The following is a 22,840-nucleotide window of genomic DNA, read 5'->3' as shown; positions in this document are numbered from 1 at the left end:
TCCAACTTTCTACAAGAGGTCCACAGATGAACACAGTGCAAGATCTCTTGTTCCACACACATCTTGTTTTATCCTCTAAGCAAATGAGTGTTGACAGAGCTCAAGGAACCTACCCACATCTCTCAGTGAGAAGATGGCATTCCTGTATTTCCAGCTCTTAGTACGGAGCCCCATCCACAGGAATGGTTCAACACAGCTTGGAGGGACGTGGCAGAGCTGAGCTTTAACACCAGATCTTTCCAACATCAGGGTTCTGATGAGGGAGCATGAGTTTGAAACCAGGAATAGTGGACAAATTGACCTAAAATACTACTTAGTGTGTCAACCACTTTCCTCAATTCTTCCTGTTGATACATTATACTTTACAGGTGGGAAAAAAGAATACCCAGAGAGGCCAAACACGTTGCCCGTGGCCACATAGCTATAAGTGCCCAAGCTGGGATTCAACATCAGGCCTGTCTGACTGAAAGACCATTTCTTTCTAGTGCATCCTGCCAGGATTCATGGAAATGGGGGGTGAGCACGATCCACGATCCCAGATTTACCCTGGAACTCATATGCTGTCCATTGTACCCAATTGCTTTCCTACACTGATGAGCTCTGAGCCCCAGCAGAACTATCTTAACATATTGTCTGGTGACACTGGTTTCCAAAGCACTTATCAAAACATAATCAAACCTGGAAAAGTCAGGGTGGAATCTAATTGTTATAACACATCCTCTTATCTGTGCTTCCCGGGGACTCTTTAATGGCATCACTTAGCACTGGGAGGTGTTTAGATTTTGCTATATTTTGAGAACATTGTGAGAATTAAATGATATAATGCATGCAAAATACTTAGAACAGTGCTTGAATCTAATACTTCCTCAATAAATATTTGGGCTGCAAATCTTTCTCAAAATTAATTCAACAATACATTTTTTTTTTCTCCAAGTGCAGGATATGGGCCAGGGATTGTTCTTGGTGTTGGGATATATCAGTGAACAAAATAAAGATTCTTAACTTTCCTGGAACAAAACAGAAAAGGAGCTTTACCCTTGGCGGGGAGAAAGCTGACAAGCACCATACACAGAAAGACATGTAGACAGGTGTGACTATTCCATGGGGTGGTCAAGGTGGGCTTCCATGAGGAGGTGTGCAGGTGTCAGCTCTGGGGTATCTGCAGGAAGAGCAACCAGCCCCAGGGATGGCTGGGGTGAAAACCTGAAGGCAGAAGCCCGGTTGAGCAGTTGAGTCAAGGTGAGGGGGTCAGCATGGCTGAAGAGGACTGAATGCAGGGATGGATTGGGAAGACCATCCAATGGCTTTTTGGTGAATGAGGTCAGATGGAGTGAGACATTAAATTTTTTCCCCAGCAGAAGCCTGGGTGAGATGTAGGCAGGGGCCTGGTGGTAGGGAATTTTTGTGGGGTATTAGTCATCTTGAGTGTATGGTGTGTAGCACATTGGTGAGTGACTCAAATAATGGTAAACACCATCATCATGAAGAAGACAGGTGCCCTGGGTATGTGAGGCTTATTTACATAGGCTCCTGGAGCTGAGCTGCCTGTCTTCTTCTGCAATTTCTGATACCATGTGCCCCCAGGAGCCCCCATCAGAAGACTCCTGCTTGGCACAGAGCTCTAATTTTCCAGAAAGTTGAATAACATTGGAGATAAGCACATGAGCTTTGGAATCACCTAAGTGACAGTGCCTCCTTTTCAGCCTAGCAGTCCAGTTCATCCCCAGTCAAAATGTGATCCCTAGACAAGCAGCATCCCCCAAGAGCTTGCTAGAAATGTAGAATCCCAGGCACCACCCGAGCCCTACAGAACCAGGATCTGCATTGTACCAAGAGACCATGGGATCTGTGTGCACTTCAAGTGGGATAGGTTTAATGTGACCTCGGGTAAGTGACCTGATCCCTCTGTGCTGCATTTTCCCCCTCTGCAAAACAAGGTGGATAAAAACACTTCCATCTTAGAACTGTTATGAGACTCAAATGAGCTAATACATGAAAAGCCTTGTTACTTACTCTTGCTTGTCACGTGTATGCATTCTCCTAATCAGGAAGGTCATGTGGTCACTGTTAGCTCTGGGCACAGAACTGGGAAATGATAGTGACGGAGATGGGAAGGGTGAATGGGGGCCAGTGCAGCTGTCTGTGCATAGAGCCCCGGGAAGTATGAAGGGGGAAAACTAGGGTGCAAACTTTTAGTTACTGAGCAGGTTTACTGTCTTGTCACAGGGCTGGTCACTTTATCAATCCTTACAGTGATACTATGATGAAGGCATGACCATCCCCACTTGACAACGAAAGGAATGAATCTCGAGGTCAAACAACTTTCCCAAGGTCATCTAGTAACTGTCAGTGTTCAGAGAAAGCTCTAAGTCTTTAAACATAAAGTCAGTAATGACTGGACCTTCCGCATACGGTGATGCACTGGAGTCAGCTCACACTACACAGCAGAGCTGAGTGTTAAAAATGTCATGAATTTTGAGAGCCAGTTGTTAACACAGTCTTTTTAAAAAATTAAATAAAATTACAGTTGAATACACATATTAAAAGCAAATGTAATAAATACTCAAAATGCATCACTTCCTAATTATTTTACCACATTTTACCTGCAGTCTTGGTGCTATTTTTGTCTGTCTTATCTGTAGGATGGAAATATGCTGCTGTGCATTTCATGACCTCACATTGGCATTGACTTTGGCCGTAGTTGGAGCATATACACCACAGACATTGGCATGTGCTACAGATCAGGGTTTGATTTACTGCTTTGTTGTTAAATTAACTTAAAAAAATAATGGGAGAAATGTTGATAAAGCAGATTTAATTTAAAAGTGAGAGACTTCCCTGGTGGCGCTGTGGTTGAGAATCTGCCTGCCAATGCAGGGGACACGGGTTCGAGCCCTGGTCTGGGAAGATCCCACATGCCTCGGAGCAACTAAGCCTGCGAGCCACAACCACTGAGCCCACGTGCCACAACTACTGAAGCCCGCACACCTAGAGCCCATGCTCCACAACAAGAGAAGCCACCACAATGAGAAGCCTGCACACCGCAACGAAGAGTAGTCCCCGCTCGCCGCAACTAGAGAAAGCCTGCAGGGAGCAGCAAAGACCCAACACAGCCAAAAGTAAGTAAGTAAATAAATAAATAAATAAAATAAAAGTGAGTCATGTCTGTAGTTGTACCATTGTGAATAGCACAAGAACCGAGAAGATATTTTCCAGTATTCAAAACTAATTTCGAATTCAGCAAAGAAGGTGCTCACATCACTGATGAATCAGTGAAGTTCTGGCATCCTTCTTTGTGGTTTCACTTCTGTTTTACTCATTAAAGTAAAGGAAAATATTAATCAATGTTGATGTCTGAACTGTAGTCCCTTGTCAATTGCAACCAGAGGTTGGCTAGAGATATGAGTTTAGCAAAAATCAATAAAATCATTCTGTGAGAATCAATTGGCTATATGGGATGTATTATAAAGAATACTGTATATTTGATTATTATTTGTAAATGGTATGCCATATATCTTTATATCAGTAAAATTTATAACGCAACTTGTGTACATATATAAGCATACATTTTTTCCCCCAGGGAGCCGTTTGACAAACATTTACTAAAATTTACCAGACCAACACTGGCTAAGTCACCCTGAACCATCACCTTTTACAGTGTCCTAAGGCAGAAGTTCAGCTTAGGTGCCAGAAATAGCTGGTATGTGGCACATCTGTGATTAGACCCTAGGTTTCAGCCCAAGTCATTGATTTTACTGTTCTGAGTCACATGTTTTTCATCTCAAAAGTGGGAACAATAATAATGCCTTGGCAGATGGGATGGGAAGCTGGTGCCCAGTAAAAGTTAATTCTATTCTCCTTTCAAGTGTAGGAACACAAAAGGAACAAAAGCCCATAGAATCATGCTGCCTTCCTCCCCTCTGCTCTCCCAAAGTGAATGTAAATCAGTGGGCTTCTGTATTCCCTCCCTAATACGTGGATGACTTCAATACTTGTTTCACTGTACTTCTAGATCACCACCCCTCCCCCACCAGCACCTTTGTTTATAGCTAGAGGAACTGTTAATTCAGGGCAGATCTAAGTTCAAATACCACTTTCTTTCTTCCCCTCTAAAAAAAATCTTTGTCAACTGATTTGGGAGCAAAACAGGAGAAAAGATCCAAAATTCCCTTGTGATCTACAATGTGATTACAAAGGAATTACAAGGTGTGGGCTTCCCCTGGTGAGACCACAACCTGTTGAAGTGGGGAGGCTGCTGATTGGAAACTACCTTCCTATTTTCATCTTTTTCTGTACTAGGCACTTAGTAGCTACCCACAACTCTCCAGTAAATTAAATTCTAATTAGGTAACAGTTAATGTTTGCTCAGAACATTGCAAATAAAGACTTTAACTAGTGATTCAGGAGCCAAGCCAATCTTTTAAAGTGGAAGGTTTGCCTTCCCAGTAACTTCTAATGTGTTTTTTTTTCCACCTGCACCATGTAGGCAGAAAAAAGAGAGAGAGAAAAAATACATTTTATACTTCTCTGGCAGGCTTATTCTATGGTTTGAACCTTTCACATCTCTTCTGCTATGTATCCAATCAGGAGAAAAATAATAGCTTTGTTTTTGTTTTTAATCCTGGGCTGTAAGAAGAGGTGTGAGCAGAGAGAAAGGATGATCAGAGTAGGTTCCATATGGTAGAATCACTAGCTTTTTAGTCATGAAGGAAAGAGTAAAAGAGTTTATTCAAAAGAATCAAGATTCTCAAGAGAGTTTCTTAAACATGTAAACACAAATTTATCATATGACCCAGCAATTACACACTTAGGTATCTACCCGAGGGAAATATCCACCCAACCCCAAAACTTGTATACAAATGTCCTTAGCAGTATTTTTCATAGAGCTAAAAGTGGAAAAAAAACAACAACTAAATGTTCATGAATTGGGGAATGGATAGACAAAATGGGATATATTCATGCAATGGAATACTACTTAGCAATACAAAGGAATGAACTATTGTATATGCTACAACTTGGACAAACCTCAAAAACATGTTAAGTGAAAGAAGCCAGACACAAGAGATTACATATTGTACGATTCCATTCAGAAACTAGATGCGAGGTTGCCTGGGGCAAAGGATGTGGGCTGGGAGACTGGGATGAATAGTAAATGGGGACGAGAAACTTTGGGGATGATGGAAATGTTCTAAAACTGTTTTATGGTGATGGTTATACAACTTGGTAAATTTACTACAAACAAATCATTAAATTGTATACTTGAAATGAAGTATACATTATGTGATATTATGAATTATGTGATATTCTACAGATTATGATTTAAAATTTAAAAAACAATAAGTTTCTATTTAAAAGAAGGTTTAGGAGAAAAATGACATATTGCCAGCATCCTTAAGCTTTGATCATCAGCGAATGTCCCAGGCTCTATCCTTGTCCACAGAAAACCTGTGAGTAGGTCCATGCTCTGCACCACTGCTCACCTCAGCTGAAACTCCCTAAAGGCTTAGTCTTTGTGGCTGTACCTGCCGGTAGGAAAACACCCATGGACCAAGAGCTGTAATTCATTCTAATAACACCCAGCTATCTCTGAAAGCAATCGCCTGGCCTTTCATGCTAAATTAGAGTTAAGCATAGTAATCAACTGTAAGGAAAATGAACTTACTCCATTTTTAGGAGCTTTGTGTTTTCAAACCAGTCAGACTCCTCCAGCTGCTGCCAGCAAACCAGGGATGGGTATCAGTGGGAGATAGACGGCATCTTCGGGACTGTGTTTAGGTAATAATGATGTGGTCAAAACCTTGTTGGAATAAAATTGAATGCTATGGACTACCGTCCTTCTCAGAGCACCTTGGCTGCTCTCTGTGTGACAGTGACCTCACTGATTAGTTATTAGAATTGGCTTCATCTCTGCAGGAAACACAAACGTGTATGTGATGGCAGGGGGGAGGTATAAAGGGAAAAGAAAAGAAAGGAAAGGAAGGAAATAAAAATGAATGAAAAGAGGACATTCAGCATTATAAATGCATTGGAATAGATCTCTATGATACTAAAAAATACCCCACAAAAGGCCAAAACATAAACAAATAAAAAGATGTTTAACAGTATGCTGTGTGTATAGAGTCACAGGGAGTCCTCTCAGAGGACTGGTGTTCTTGTCCCTGTTTTGCAGATGCAGAAACTGAGGCCAAGAGGCATGCAACACCTTGCCCCTTAGTGATGAACGGCAGCTGCAAGCAAAACTTATTCCTGTTTAGCTTAAAGCCCAGGATTCTTTCAACAATGCCCTGTCTTTAGTATTCACTGATGGATTCTAAGTGACACAAAAAGAAGGAGGCTAAATCACCAGCTCTGATTTTCTTTGCACTCAAGAATGTGGGGAATCTGTACCTGGACACTCCTTCTTCCCCTTGGACATCCCAGCTAAGCAGGAAATTCTATGTATCAAGATAAAGGGAAGCATGCATCCATCTTCTTACATCTACCCCCCTTAGAGCTCACAACTCCTCACTGCGAAAACAAGAGACTTGGAGATCAGAAATGGAAAGCCGTACACCCAACCCACACAAGGCAGAGCTACCTCTATTCCTGAGGGCACCATTTTACTGGGCATCTGTGCCTTTTTTGGGGGGGGCAGGGAATCAACTGCTTTATCCTTTTCAGTGGGGTTTTTGTACCCAGAGTATCCATGTTAACATTGATGCCAGAACCCAGGTATCGTAAAGTCACCTCACTCAGACACTGACTTAACTGTCCCAGAATTATTGCCTATTATGTCTGGAGCTGCTCGGTGGGGCTCTCTCTAAACTCAGTGTCCTCCCTTCTTGTTTTCCCATAAAGGTGCCATGCCCTCCACCCAAGGAATGTTGCATCTCATACCAATAGAATTTCTCCTGCCCAGCTTGTAAGGCAGCTGGCTGATTCTTACTTTCAAATCTTTCAAAACTAAGATCCAGTTCTGCCTTCTTTAGTCTATCTTGCCAGCTTGCCCTGTTAGGTGGTCTCTCTCCTGGATCTCATGGTCTGTGTTTGTTCCCTCATCATGTTTACCATACTGGATTTTTGCTACTGGTTTCCTTGTCTGTTTACCCCTTGAAAGAGAATAGAAACATCTTCCTGGAGAGGGCAGAATAGTAGCAATACATCTGAGACAGGGAGATTCTTCAGGACGGGGACTGTATCTCATTTTGTTTCTAATTCACAGCCCCAAGCATGGTTACTGGCAGATAACTGATACTTATTAAACATTTGTGGAATAAGAAGTGGATGAATAATATAAACACTGCCATATATAAAATAGATAACCAACAAGGACCTACAGTATAACACAGGGAGCTATACTCAATATTTTGTAATAACCTACAAGGGAAAAGAACCTGAAAAAGAATATATACGTATATATATATATATATATATATATATATATATATATATATATATATATATATATATATATATTCACACACATATATATATACATATATATGTATAACTGAATTACTGTGCTGTATACCTGAAACTAACACAGCATTGTAAATCAACTGTACTTCAATAAAACAAAACAAATAAATTAAAAAAAGAAATGGATGAATGAGTCTATAACTCAATATAAGAAGGCTAAGTGTCATTGAGGCCTTTCCATTTAGGGGTCCTTTGAGTCAAGGGCATAAGCTTTGATCGATAGAGCTGCAGCCAGAAACATGGCTCATGTCTGAAGTGGACCACATCCAATGAAGACCTACAAAGACCCACAAATGTTAGCCTGGAATCTCTAGCCTTTGAGTTCATTCTACCCTGATATTCCCTAAACCAGCATTAGATTCACTGTTATTATTCTGTCTTCTCCAGGAATATGCTAAAAACAAAATGCCAAGAGAAGGATGTTGCACGTGTTGAAAAATGGACCACTCACTTTGCACCTGGGGCCTGGAGCCTTTGGCTTCTCAGTGAACTGCCTTTGTGTGCAATGAAAAATTTCCCAATTGCAGCCTCTTGTTCCATGATTAGATGCTGGGGCTCCATGGGTAAGAGATGAACAATTCTAAGGGTAATTGAACACTCCACAAATTTTCACAGTGGACCAGCACTGAGCCGTTTAGTCCAGGTATTTCTGTGATCGTGATGCTGAGAAATGTACACCGTTGAATGATTCTCATCTGGGCCAAACAGGACTTGGTATTGCAGTCTGAGTCATCAAAGTAAGTGGTTGGGGAACAATGGTTGCTTAAAGACTAGAAAAAAAAAAGTTTTTGTTTGGAAATTTGAGTCCTTAAATTCTAGGCCTTGGAAGGTTTCAAGGAGTAGAAAATCATTAAATGTCTTTGAGCTCTACCCCTTTGTTTGATAAATGCCATATAGACTGTTAGGGGCATAGCCAGCCTGGAACCCATAGGTATTATTTCCATTCTACAGCAGGGGAAACTGAGGCTTCGGGCCACCCAGCTTAAAAACGGGTGACAGGGGCTTCCCTGGTGGCGCTGTGGTTGAGAGTCCGCCTGCCGATGCAGGGGATGCGGGTTCGTGCCCCGGTCCAGGAAGATCCCACATGCCGCGGAGCGGCTGGGCCCGTGAGCCATAGCTGCTGAGCCTGCGTGTCCGGAGCCTGTGCTCCACAATGGGAGAGGCCACAACAGTGAGAGCCCCACGTACCGCAAAAAAAAAAACAAACAAAAAAACAAAAACGGGTGATGTTGGGAAGCAAACTTGGGTCACCTGATTTCAAGCTCCATGTTTTTTCTAGACATTTATGTTACTTTGTTCATTCTTGGGTTCATCCTTGGAGAGCTTACAGTTCATGAGGAGACCTGACTGTGCAACAGATCAAGGTTCACTGTGACACAGGCATGAGGACCCAGACCCAAGGAGAGAGTCTCTTTATGATCCTTGGTCCACATGATGTGGGACAGAAAGGGGCCTTCATACCACAGCAAAGATGTCTCCACTCTGGCTGCGTTTCCCTCAGTTCTTTATTGAGAAAGAGCATGAGTTTGGTATCAAAACCCCTCGTCATGGTTTGGTAGAGGGAACCTCAGTACAAATACATAAAAAATCTATACCATGGGGCTTCCCTGGTGGCACAGTGGTTGAGAGTCCGCCTGCTGATGCAGGGGACATGGGTTCGTGCCCCAGTCCGGGAAGATCCCACATGCCGCGGAGCGGCTGGGTCCCTGAGCCATGGCCACTGAGTCTGTGCGTCTGGAGCCTGTGCTCTGCAACGGGAGAGGCCACAACAGTGAGAGGCCCGCGTGCCGCAAAAAAAAAAAAAAAAAAAAAAATCTATACTATGCAATTCACCTATTTTAAGCATATGATTCAGTGGCTTTTATTATGTAGGTTATACCTCAATAAAGTTCTTAAAATATTATTTAAAAAATCTATAATATATATGGTTCTCATTCTGAAGAATGGATCCTCCTTAACTCAATTAACTCATTGATTAGTTTAATGATCTCCTGACAATAAATCTGTCTCTGAGTTTTTAGAAATATATACCTGGGTTGAAGAGGGTTAATGGATCATTTGCTCCAAGTTTCAGAGCGTGCAAAATTGGAGAGGCAACCCCCTTACAGAATGATCTTTTAATACAGCTTTGTTCATTTCTTTTTTCAACAATTCTTGTCAGTGCCTCTGGTTAATTTAATATGATGGTCAGTCTGAGAGTTCTGGAGTCTGACTGCCTAGTTTAAATTTCAGCCTCTAATCTTGTAGTTGTGTGGACTTAGTGAAGGTCAGAACACACTTCTAAACCTCTGGTTTCTTGTCTACAAATCAGGTGTAGTACCAGTATCTACTTCACTGGATATATAGGACTAAATAAGATGGTGCCCACACGATAGAAACACCCAGTGCCTTTTAGATACTATCATATTTAAGTGTCAGGCACACAGTGACATAATACTTAAAAATAATTGTGCCTTGTCCTCTAGGGATTCTCAATTTAGAGGAGGAAATAAGCAAATGAACAAGCAATTTCAATGCACTGTGAAAGTGCTATGTATGGAAAATACAGCTGCTATGGAAGGAGACCCAATCTTAGAAAACCTTTTGTGGAACCTCAGTCAGGATGGCAATGTTTAGACTGAAAGGATAAAAAGGCAGACCAGTGAAGAGGGGTATGGGGATGTGTTAAATGTGACACTTGCAAGGTATGTGTTTAACTTGGAACATTGAGATGTGCTTAAGACGTGAATTCCTGTGAAATGGGAATATCCCAGTGATTGCAGCCAACCAGCATTTGGGAGTGCTTTCTTTCTTCTCCACCCCCAGGTGGGAAAGTACAGAGCCCAAGTAGTTTAGGCTTACAGCATTTAAGCAATGCAGAGCATTAAAGCTAGAGGGATGTCAGTAATGCTGGGACAGGTAAGCGCTGATGTGCTTTGCTGGACCCTAATCTCAAGACATCTTAAATGATAGATGTTCCATGAAGAGAAGCAACCTAATATCAGGTGGTTTTGTTTTACTCATTGGATATGAAGCACCACAGGCAGACCTCCTGCAGGAATTCTCAGGGACTTCATTGTGTAAACTTCAAGTATCATGAAACTCAAGAGGGAAGGTTTGTCTTGCTTTCCATAGTAGTTGGTTATAAAGCAACTCTTTGTTCTTCAGCAGACCTTCAGTGACTGGTATCCAAAGGAACACATTGGGAAATGGTGAATCTGCCCAAATTCCTTGTCCTATGGTTAAGGAAATAGTCCTATGGAGGGGAAGTGACCAGCCTGACATCTCCAACCAAGCTGGTGGCAATTCCCTGCTGCACTCAAGACTTCCTTGATTTCACTTCACTGATTGCTGGGTGGAGAGATCGAGATGGCCTTCTTGTAGTTTCCAAGAAGAATGAATTGCAGTGGTTTCATTGGGCAGTAAAATAATAACCATCATGACATTGTGAATGCGAATGAGTCTTTATGCCCAAAGCCCCAGGCGCACAAAGAACACGCAGGCATTGCTCTCCAAGAAGCCTTTGACTTGGAGATCTCCTGCATCTGGAATCATAAAACCACCCAAGATCTTAACAGACAAATCAAGCAGGCTCTGCGCATGTCTGATAGGATTTGAAGATCGCTATTACAGGGAGACATTAACCAACGCAACTGAAAGCGTTCTGCGCATAAAGGAGAGAGTGGAAGCAGACTGAAAGGCTGAGGCCACCCTGAGGCCATTTTAACAAGCTGTGTTTGCTTTTCTCGCTGCTTCTACATGGAGTTCGGCTCTTCTGGGCTCCTTTCTCTCCTTCCAATCTACTGTTTCCTTTAGACCCAGTAAGATCATGTGTGAACTTTGGAAATGAAGAGAGAGGCATTTATTGTACTAAGGGTGTGTGTGTGTTGCTTGTGCTTGTGTGACAGAGAGACAGAGAGATGGAGATAGAGAGACAGAGAGAAAGAGACAGCCAGAAAGAGACACAGAGACAGAAACAGAGACAGAGATACAGAGAAATATATACAGATAGAGTGAGAGAGAAAGAGACAAAGAGAGACAGACAGAGAGAGAGGCACCCAAACCAAGCCTCCTTTTGTTGACTCTGTACCAGGTCTGTTCCATGTTAACTACCAGTGACGTATCTGAGGGCTAACGTGGTTCAGGACAGTGGGGTCCCATCTGGAGAGAAGGGTCATTTAGACCAGGAAAGGAAGTCAGCATTCGTGACCTGCCCTGGACCAGGCACATTCATTCCTGCTGCTCATTCCATTTAACCTTCATGGTTCAGGCATAGGAAGGATTGTTCTTATCTTCCAACTCTAGCCACTGAATGTTGGGGGATGCCCTTGACCTGCCTGTACCTACTTGGCTAGTAGATAGCAGTGCTGCCTTCACACCCAGGTCTCTCTGCCCTGAGCCCATGCCTTTCCCACTATGCAGTGACCCGTCCTCCAGGGCCAGCTCTGCCTCCTTCCTACAGAGTCTGGGGGAAGTTACGCTTGAACACGGGACTCAATCTGTACCTCTATAGGATGAGGATTTCTCTGTGGGCAATGGTCTGATTAAGGTTTTTTACCTCGAAGAGGCTTAGATTTTGGACAGACAGCTCCTGCCTCCACCTTGTTGTTTTTCATTCATCCTCTTCCCACCTATCTTCTTACTTTATTGACCTGCATCAGCCCATCTTACTTCCTCTGAATTTCTTGAATGGTCTTTAATTTACTCACACATTCTTTCTTTCCCCTCCCGACAACTGGAGGGCCAACTCCTCCCCTTTCCCCCTCTCCTTTTCTTTTCTTTAAAACTTATTTATTTATTTATTTATTTTTGGCCGTGTTGGGTCTTTGTTGCTGCGCGTGGGCTTTCTCTAGCTGTGGTGAGAGGGGGTTTCTCTTGTGGCGGGGCATGGGCTCTAGGCATGTGGGCATCAGTAGTTGTGGCACATGGGCTCAGTAGTTGTGGCTTGCAGGCTCTAGAGCGCAGGCTCAGGGGTTGTGGCACATGGGCTTAGTTGCTCTGCAGCATGTAGGATCTTCCCGGACTAGGGCTTGAACCCGTGTCCCCTGCATTGGCAGGCGGATTCTTAACCACTGTGCCACCAGGGAAGTCCCCCCTTTTTTTCCTCCTTTTTTTAAATTCGACTTTTAAGTTTTTATTTATATAACAATTTAATTGCAAAAATAATTCACGGACATTGTAGAAAATTGAGAAAATAACTATGAGGGAAAATTAAAAAATAAAAATCATGCAGTGCAAATTTTGATATATTCTGGCTTATAGCATACACACGAATAAATGACATTTTCTTTTGGTAAAATATATGTGCATAATTAAACATGCCTCCATGAAATCATACTTGATGGCTGAATAACATTTCAGAATATGGCTTTAGACTATATTTTAAAAATTTCCCAGATTCATGATGTGTGCTTTCATAAGTGCCTTGGTCCTGACACTCATTACATATGGGTTCTTTGAGCAGGCTTTTTGACTCCTCTGTGCCTCAATTTCCTCACCTGCACCACAGGGAGAGCTTTGTGCCACTTTTCTTCCATAGAACCAGGTCTAGAACCCAGCTTTCATAGTTTCTGGTTTTCTTGTGCTGGGTAAATGTCACCTAATGTCAGAGGCATGTCTGGGACAGCTGTGCCTTCCTCTTCCAAGAAGCTTAAAACATTTTTTTCCCCTCAGTTGTTGGCTGGAAAGTTGACAGGCACAGGGAATGGATTTGTTTTACTGGTGATGTTATGACTTTCTCAGGGGCCAGGACCAGCCCCAGGACTGTGGAGCTGTATGCGGCCCCAGGCCTTGGAGCACAGTTACTTTCTTTATGTAGAAGAGGAGGCTCACCACACACACACTTCCAAGCCTGGCCTTGTGGCCAAAGGCCTGTGCTGTGAGTGCTCAGTGTTCTGAGCCTTCAGAGCCTGGGAGAAATGAGAATCCTTTTCTGCTAGCCTGGTCCTTCCTCCCTCTGCTCGGGCTTTTGGAGAAAAATTCAATTATCCATGTAAACCTCTGTATAGTTACCTATTTAATAACCTCTACCTAGTTTGCTAACATATAATGTCATATTGATTCATTTATTCAAACAATATGACCAGTTGGGTCCTCAGTTGGAGGTGTAGCAGATGTTATTGGTGCCCCCAGTGGACCCCTTTACTGCAACAGTCCCCAACATTTTTGGCACCAGGTACCGGTTTCATGAAGACAATTTTTCCATGGATGGCGGGGCGGAATGGCTCAGGTGGTAATGCTAGAGATGCTTTGATCACTCGCCGCTCACCTGCTTTGCAGCCTGGTTCCCAGCAGGCTGCGGACAGGTAGCCGTCTGTGGCCCAGGGGTTGAGGACCCCTGCTTTACTGGACCAGTGCACCCTTTCTCCTGCCACTGGGAGGTGACTGCTAACAGTTAAGATTTGCACCTTTTCTGGAGGGCTGCCTCTGACTGACAGGAGCCCCCTGGCCTGCTGATGCCTGAGAGGTTGGGTTCCCCACTCCCACCCCCATGGGCAACCTGAGCCACTGACTGACTCAGCTCCCTGCCTCTTTGTTAAACAGTCTCTATGACACTTATGTTTGGGAGTTTCCTGCGGGGTCAAGGGTCAGGCAGACTTCCGCATAACTCTCCCGGCCCCTCCTGGTTTCCTCCCCGCTGCAGGATGCACTCTGTCCCCAAATCACTCACACATGAATCCCTGTCGCAGGCTCTGCTCCTAGAAACTGATATTCGCACAAGGTTTGGCAGACAATGAGGTGGACTTCAGCACCGTCTGTCACTTGGAGAGGATCCTCTTAGGGGTCTTCCCATACCCCTCTTTCTTGTGTCCCTCCAATATGTTTCCAGAAAGCAGCCTACGGATACCTTAAAACATATCTGTTTATGTCCATCCCACTCCTGAAACGTTCAGTGTCTCCTTGTTCTCAGAGCAAAGACCACACGGACCACACCGCTTGGCTTTGTCAGTCTTCACAGGCTGACCCCTATCTTCCTCCCTAACTCAGGCCATACTGACGTTTCATTTCCTCAAATAGGCCATTATCCCTTCAAAGCCAAGGTCTTTCTCCATGTGGTTCCCTCAGATGGGAAGTTTATTTATTTATTTTTCTACACTATTTGTTTAGTTTTCCAATTGTCTTCCAGATTTCAGCTCAAGGTGACAGTCTAACTCAGATGACATCAACGTCCCCTCTCATAAGTCACCCCTGGACTCATGTAATTTGGAAACATTCACTTGTGAGATTATTTACTCTCTTTTTCTCTCTGAATTAATGTTCATTTTCGAAAAGGCAGGGTTTGTTTCTCCATTGCTCACCAGGATATGACAGCCCCTAGAAAGGTACCTGGGACATTGCAGAATGGAGCAGAAGGGTGGAGAGGCTTCGGAGGCAGGGGAAGATGGACTCAGCTCCTAGCTGCTTGGGACAAACTGTATGGTGTTGGCCATTGTCCTTCAGTGAGGACAGCAGTGCCAGCCTCCCTCACAGGCTTGTGCACAAGGCCTTGCTCAGTAACTAGTGGTTATAACCACTAGTGGTTTAACTAGAGCTAAACTGGCCTTTGCTTTAAGGAGGAGTGGTAAGGTGGGCTCACCTTCCCAAAACATACCAACAATTGAAATCCAAGGTAATAGAGTGTTCTCTTGGGGGATCCCCTGACAGTTCACCCGTTCTGGGAACCGGAAGTGAACTCTGACCCAGAGGGGTGAGAAGGCACTAACAGCTCTCAAGGCTGCGAGAGAGGATGCCCAGAACTAGAAAACCTCAAGCCAAGATTTAGAGTTTCAGCCAACCTCAGAGAATGTGCACATCCTATTTCCTATTCACACAATCTCACAGGCTGGGCTGAGCATCATTCTTTTTCATTCATTCATCCATTCATTCATTCATCTATTTATCCATCCTTTCATGTTCATAAGTTCATATGCGTCTTTATTAATTACACCAGTAAATCATTATTTATGGGGAGCCTACCACAAGCCAGGCAGGCACTATTGTCCTACGTATGTTATAATGGGCAGCCCCTTAAAATAGTTCAGCAGAATTGAGGGTGATGTTTATGCCCATGCACATTTATCTCCATGCATATTTGTTGAATAAACGGATGGGAAAATGAGTAAGGGCTGTGATGAAGGTATTTACAGAAATTGTAGATGAGAAACACAAAAGAAAATGTCCTCTCCCATATTACATCAATCTTGCCAAATGCCAGAGCCATTTTAGGGAATCAACGTTTCCTGACCCACTCTCACTTCCCATCAGAGCATAATGAAAGCCTTATTTCCGGCCTTCCATTTCCCTCCTGCTCCTCCTGGTGTCTACTCATCTTAGAATCAACATGATGAGGTCAGCTCCTGAAGGACTCTAAAGGATCTAAGTACTGTCTGAGTGACCCCAGCCTGGAGCATATTGATTGAAAAGCATTTCCACGCTGTCTAAGGTATGCATCAACTCTCATAAAGGCTGAGCTCCAGCTGGCTTCTGCAGGAAGTCATTTAATTGTGTTCTGTTCTAGGATGGGCAGCAGTGGGTAAAGCAGAAGCCTGGAGACTGGAGACAGGTGGGAAAGGATATAGATATTGCCTCTGCCTCAGATGCTCAGATGAAGAGAAAGAAAATGAAATGGCTAGAGAGGAAAGATCACAGTTACAGGGAGCTAGAAAATTTCCAGATCATGTGTAGTTGGAAAATAAGATGAGAACACTTGGTATGTCTATATCTAGTCTATCTATATCTATGCCTATATCTATATTTATATCACCTAGACATATAGATCTATATAGTTATTTATATCTATTATCTATCTATCTATCATCTATCTATCTTCTATCTATCTCTATCTGAAATTGTCAGGAACTTGGGGTAAGGCAAATAATTTTTTAACATTACATAACAATTTCAACAATCTTTAATTACACATCTGATAGTAATTTACTCCAGTCCCACCACCAAGTAACAGGGCAATAGAGGAGAGAAAGAGAAATGGAAAAGTGAAAAGGGAAATTATAGTGTCTGGCATTTAAAAATTTCTATCTCTTTTCATTCTCAAAATCACTTGGTGACACGATAATTATTTCTACACTTTAGCAAAGCTCGAACCACAAAAGGATTTTCCCAATTGTTCTTCAGATGTCACACAGCTAATGATAATGGAATAAAAACTCCAATGTGTCTGCTTCTGAGGTCTTTCTATTTGAACCCCTAGCCTCTTTTTCTGAATAGAGAGCTTGATACGTATGTCACTTGATTCACAGATTGCGTTGCAACATTAAATGGTAGTTGACAGCATGGGCAGCCCTTGTGTAGGGTGGCCACCTGATATCTACAATTAAATGCCTGACAGGCATCTAAAAATTAAAACATTCAAAATGCGATTCTTATCATTCAAATCTCCATCTCTACAGGCTTTCTTGGTTCTATAAATGGCACCTTCTTTCACCCAGTTGTGCAATAGAAGAGTCCAGGAATCATCCTTGACTGTCTAATACCCCCAGACCAAGCTTTCACCATTCTTGGAGAGTTTCCCTCCAGACCAACTCCTGGATCAGTCCACTTCTCCTATCTGACCTCCTCCACACCCACCATCATCTTTGCTGGTCTCCCGGTCCACCAAGTGTTCCCACGGCATCTTTAGCCCTTATCAGAGCTTCATGTAAAGGGATACAAAAGAAGAAGGTGGGGAACTTCTATTCTGTCCTGGCAATCTGTGTAGCATTTCAGACATATCATGACATACAACTTTCATTGAGCATATCTGACCTTCGTGTGACTATTTGCGGAGCATTTGTTTCTTTCACCATATTGTAAGACTGAGAGGGCTTGGTTTGGCTCTGTTTGTGTACCATGCATCCTATGTTAGACCCAGTCCAGCCCAGTGTCTGACAATCATGCTCCTCTTTTTTGATAAATGTTGTTGGTGCACATTGACCGCACTTTTCAAACACTACAGGTTCACGGTTTGTTCTCCAGAATGTTCCTACTATTGAAAGAGTCATGGCACATAAACCATAAGACATTCATCATTTTTATTCACTTCTCACATAAAATTTTTCCAATTTTATTTCCACCACTTTTAATGCTCTCACTACTTTTGCATTCATCACATATCATGAACTAAAGAATATTTAAAAAATACCTCAAACCTAGACCCAGATAAGCAAATATGGCAAGGCTACTCACAACAGAAGCATTTTAGATCTGGAATTTCTTTTCTTTTACAGAATGAAAGCTAAGTTAAACGTTCTTAAGTTGAGGCATGCACATTATCTCAGGTTGAGAGCATTGTCATTTGTGCTGTTAATTACGATTATCATCCTCACCACTGTTACTAGTGGCTTGTGGCTTCCTCAGAGGATCTGATGAGAGCTAGTGTTTACTTAGTACTTATTTTGAGCAGGGTGATATGTTAACATTTCATCTACATTCCCTTCTTTCTTATTCCCTATGTGGGAAGCTTGACTGTGATCACGGTTTGCAGGTGAGGGAAATGAGATAAGCAATTTGATGGAAATGGTACACCTGACCCAAGAATATCTGGCCTTAGCACTAATGCCCTTTCCTCTTGACCACGATGCCCTCTTGGATGTCTGCAAGTTCTCCAAAGACCAAGAATTCGTCATCTTTCTACTCCAAGCTTTTATAACTGTTCTACACTATACCGAACAGTAGGAATGAAATTGGCCTGAAAGACATACATACAAGAAGCAGACATAATTGTTATAGGGGCAACAATTACAGTATAAAAAGTGCTAGACATCGTAATGTGCCTTCATATACAATATTTCATTGACTCCCAGGGTCAGTCCAATGAGGTTGGTTGAAATGGGACAAGTCAAACAATGTTGGGTGCTCCGTCACCTAAAGATGATGGCCACATGTTGTGTTTACATATTCCCATGAATACTTAGAACAGCCAGTGAGGTTAGAATTAGAACTTCTATTTTACAGACAAGGAAAATGAGACCCAGGGTGGTTAAGTTATCTGCTAAGATCTCACAGGTTGAGCTGGGTCCAGACTGGGTCTCACCCTGAGCCCTGCCCTTAATCCTTGTGTGACACCCCCTCTCCTCAGCCAAAACTTATTCTTGAACGTGCCAGAGCTTAGAAAAGGGGATCTGAGCCAGTGGGGATTTCAGGGAAGGCTTCTGAAAAAATAGGAGACACTGTGGAAAGACTAAGGAGGAAGGATGAATATTCGTCTTGAAAAATTTTCCCATTGGAAGCTTTGGATATAAAAGAAGACAGGGGAGACCTTCAAGATGGCAGAGGAGTAAGACGTGGAGATCACCTTTCTCCCCACAAATACATCAGAAATACATCTACATGTGGAAACACTCCTACAGAACAACTACTGAATGCTGGCAGAAGACCTCAGACTCCCCAAAAGGCAAGAAAATCCCCACATACTGGGGTAGGGCAAAAGAAAAAAGAAAAAACAGAGAGAAAAGAATAGGGATGGGACCTGCACCTCTGGGATGGAGCTGTGAAGGAGGAAAAGTATCCATGAACTAGGAAGATCCTTCACTGGCGGAGACGGCGGTGGCAAGGAGGGGAAGCTTCGGAGCCATGGAGGAGAGCGCAGCAGCAGGGGTGCAGAGGGCAAAACGGAGAAATTTCCACACAGAGGATCGGTGCCGACCAGCACTCATCAGCCTGAGAGGCTTGTCTGCTCACCTGCTGGGACAGGTCAGGGCTGGGAGCTGAGGCTCAGGCTTCGGAGGTCAGACCCCAGGGAGAGTACTGGTGTTGGCTGCGTGAACACAGCCTGAAGGGGGCTAGTGCACCACAGCTAGACGGGAGAGAGTCCAGGAAAAAGTCTGGATATGCCTAAGAGGCAAGAGACCATTGTTTCGGGGTGCATGAGGAGAGGGGATTCAGATTACTGCCTAAACAAGCTCCAGAGACGGGCGCGAGCTGCGGCTATAAGCGTGTACCCCACAGACAGGCATGAAATGCTAAGGCTGCTGCTGCAGCCACCGAGAAGCCTGTGTGCAAGCACAGGTCACTATCCACATGTCCCCTCCTGGGAACCTGTGCAGCCCACCACTACCAGGGTCCCCTGATCCAGGGACAACTTCCCCGGGAAAACAGACGGTGCGCCTCAGGCTGTTGCAATGTCACCCTGGCCTCTGCCACCGCAGGCTTGTCCCGCATTCCGTATCCCTCCTTCCCTCTGGCCTGAGTGAGCCAGAGCCCCCTAATCAGCTGCTCCTTTAACCTAATCCTGGCTGGGTGGGAACAGATACCCTCAGGTGACCTACACACAGAGGTGGGGCCGATTCAAAGCTGAACACCAGGAGCTGTGCGAACAAAGAAGAGAAAGGGAAATCTTTCCCAGCCACCTCAAGAGCAGCAGATTAAATCTCTACAATCAACTTGATGTACCCTGCATCTGTGGAATACCTGAATAGACCATGAATCATCCCAAAATTGAGGCAGTGGACTTTGGGAGCAACTGTAGACTTGGGGTTTGCTTTCTGCATCTAATTTGTTTCCGGTTCTATGTTTATCTTAGTTTAGTATTTAGAGTTTATTATCATTGGTAGATTTGTTTATTGATTTGGTTGCTCTCTTCCTCCTTTATATATATATATATATATTTATATATATATATATATATATATATATATATATAATTTATTTATTTATTTATTTTCCTTTTTCTCTTTTTGTGAGTGTGTATGTGTATGCTTCTTTGTGTGATTTTGTCTGTATAGCTTTGCTTTTATCATTTGTCCTAGGGTTCTGTCTGTCTTTTTTTTTCCTTCTTAAGTATAGTTTTTAGTGCTTGTTATCATTGGTGGATTTGTTTTTGGTTTGGCTGTTCTTTCTTTCCTTTTTTTATTACTTACATATTTTTTTCAATAATTTATTTTTTTAATTTTAATAACATTATTTTATTTTATTTTATTTTTCTTTCTATTTTTCTCCTTTTTCTGCTGAGCTGTGTGGCTGACAGGGTCTTGGTACTCCGGCCGGATGTCAGGCCTGTGCCTCTGAAGTTGGAGAGCTGAGCTCAGGACATTGGACCACCAGAGACCTCCCGGTTCCATGTAATATCAAATAGTGAAAGATCTCCCAGAGATCTCCAACTCAACACTAAGATCCAGCTCTGCTCAATGACCAGCAAGCTACAGTGCTGGACACCCTATGCCAAACAACTAACAAGACAGGAACACAACCCCACTCATTAGCAGAGAGGCTACCTAAAATCATAATAAGGTCACAGACACCCCAGAACACACTACTGGATGTGGCCCTTCCCACCAGAAAGACAAGATTCCACCTCATCAACCAGAACACAGGCACGAGTCCCCTTCACCAGGAACCCTACACAACTAACTGAACCAACCTTAGCCACTGGGGGCAGACACCAAAAACAAAGGGAACTACGAGCATGCATCCTATGAAAAGGAGACCCCAAACACAGTAAATTAAGCAAAATGAGAAGACACAGAAACACACAGCAGGTGAAAGAGCAAGGTAAAAACCCACCAGAGCAAACAAATGAACAAGAAATAGGCAGTCTACCTGAAAAAGAATTCAAAGTAATGATAGTAAAGATGATCCAAAATCTTGGAAATAGAATGGAGAAAATAGAAGAAATGTTTTACAAGGACCTAGAAGAACTAAAGAGCAAACAAACAACGATTCACAACACAACAAATGAAATGAAAAATTCTCTAGAAGGAATCAATAGCAGAATAACTGAGGCAGATGAACGTATAAGTGACCTGGAAGATAAAACAGTGGAAATAACTACCATAGAGCAGAATACAGAAAAAGGAATGCAAAGAATTGAGGACAGTCTCAGAGACCTCTGGGACAGCATTAAATGCACCAGCATTCGAATTATAGGGGTCCCAGAAGAAGAAGAGAAAAGAAAGGGACTGAGAAAATATTTGAAGAGATTATAGTTGAAAACTTCCTTAATATGGGACAGCAAATAGTCAATCAAGTCCAGGAAGCACAGAGAGTACCATACAGTATAAGTCCAAGGAGAAATACGCCAAGACACATATTAATCAAACTATCAAAAATTAAATACAAAGAAAAAATATTAAAAGCAGCAAGGGAAAAACAACAAATAACATACAAGGGAATCCCCATAAGGTTAACAGCTGATCTTTCAGCAGAAGCTCTGCAAGCCAGAAGGGAGTGGCAGAACATATTTAAAAGGATGAAAGGGAAGAACCTACAACCAAGATTACTCTACCCAGCAAAGATCTCATTCAGATTGACAGAGAAATTAAAACTTTTACAGACAAGCAAAAGCTAAGAGAATTCAGCACCACCAAACCAGCTTTACAACAAATGCTACAGGAATTTCTCTAGGTAAGAAACACAAAAGAAGGAAAAGACCTAAAATAACAAACCCAAAACAATTAAGAAAATGGTAAGAGGAGCATACATATCTATAACTATGTTAAATGTAAATGGATTTAGTGCTCCAACCAAAATATATAGACTGGCTGAATGGATACATAAACAAGACCAGTATACATGCTGTCTACAAGAGACCACTTCAGACCTAGGGACACATACAGACTGAAAGTGAGGGGATGGAAAAATATATTCCATGCAAATAGAAATCAAAATAAAGCTGAGTAGCGATACTCATATCAGACAAAGTAGACTTTAAAATAAAGACTATTACAAGAGACAAAGAAGGACACTGCATAATGATCAAGGGATCAATCCAAGAAGACAATATAACAATTGTAAATATTTTTGCACCCAATATAGGAATACCTCAATACATAAGGCTAATGCTAACAGCCATAAACAGGGAAATTGACAGCAACAGAATAATAGTAGGGGACTTTAACACCCAAGTTTCACCAATGGACTGATCATCCAAAATGAAAATAAATAAGGAAACACAAGCTTTATATGACACATTAAACAAGATGGATTTAATTGATACTTATAAGACATTCCATCCAAAAACAACAGAATACACTTTCTTCTCAAGTGCTCATGGAACATTCTCCATGATAGATCATATCTTGGGTCACAAATCAAGCCTTGGTAAATTAAGGAAAATTGAAATCGTATCAAGTATCTTTTCCGAACACAATGTTATAAGACTAGATATCAATTAAAGGAAAAAAAAATGGGAAAAAATACAAACACATGGAGGCTAAACATACACTACATATAACCAAGAGATCAATGAAGGTATCAAGGAGGAAATCAAAAAAATACCTATATCAAAGAAATAAATGACAATGAAAACATGATGACACAAAACCTATGGGATGCATCAAAAGCAATTCTAAGAGGGAAGTTTATAGCAATACAATCCTACCTCAAGAAACAAGAAGCATCTCAGATAAACAACCTACCCTTACACCTAAAGCAATTAGAGAAAGAAGAACAACAAAAAACCAAAGTTAGCAGAAGGAAAGAAATAATAAAT

The 22,840-nt window shown here is 42.4% G+C and overlaps 1 protein-coding gene across 1 annotated transcript in view; it reads right to left on the bottom strand.

Moving 5' to 3' along the window:
- The window catches only part of CLNK (cytokine dependent hematopoietic cell linker), a gene marked incomplete at both ends in the record, with an annotated part of 142,703 nt that extends 125,656 nt beyond the window's left edge, over positions 1 to 17,047 (bottom strand). The window contains 3 exons of the mRNA XM_081249704.1: positions 13,617 to 13,750; positions 15,014 to 15,151; positions 16,987 to 17,047. Coding sequence (XP_081105830.1) covers positions 13,617 to 13,750; positions 15,014 to 15,151; positions 16,987 to 17,047 — 333 coding nt within the window. The remainder of the gene's footprint in view (positions 1 to 13,616; positions 13,751 to 15,013; positions 15,152 to 16,986) is intronic.
- Positions 17,048 to 22,840: the final 5,793 nt, after the last annotated feature.

This window comes from Mesoplodon bidens (genome assembly GCF_964165515.1).
Source record: "Mesoplodon bidens genome assembly, chromosome: 1".
In the NCBI taxonomy this organism is placed as follows: domain Eukaryota; kingdom Metazoa; phylum Chordata; class Mammalia; order Artiodactyla; family Ziphiidae; genus Mesoplodon; species Mesoplodon bidens.
This window is presented reverse-complemented; position numbering and strand designations above follow the sequence as displayed.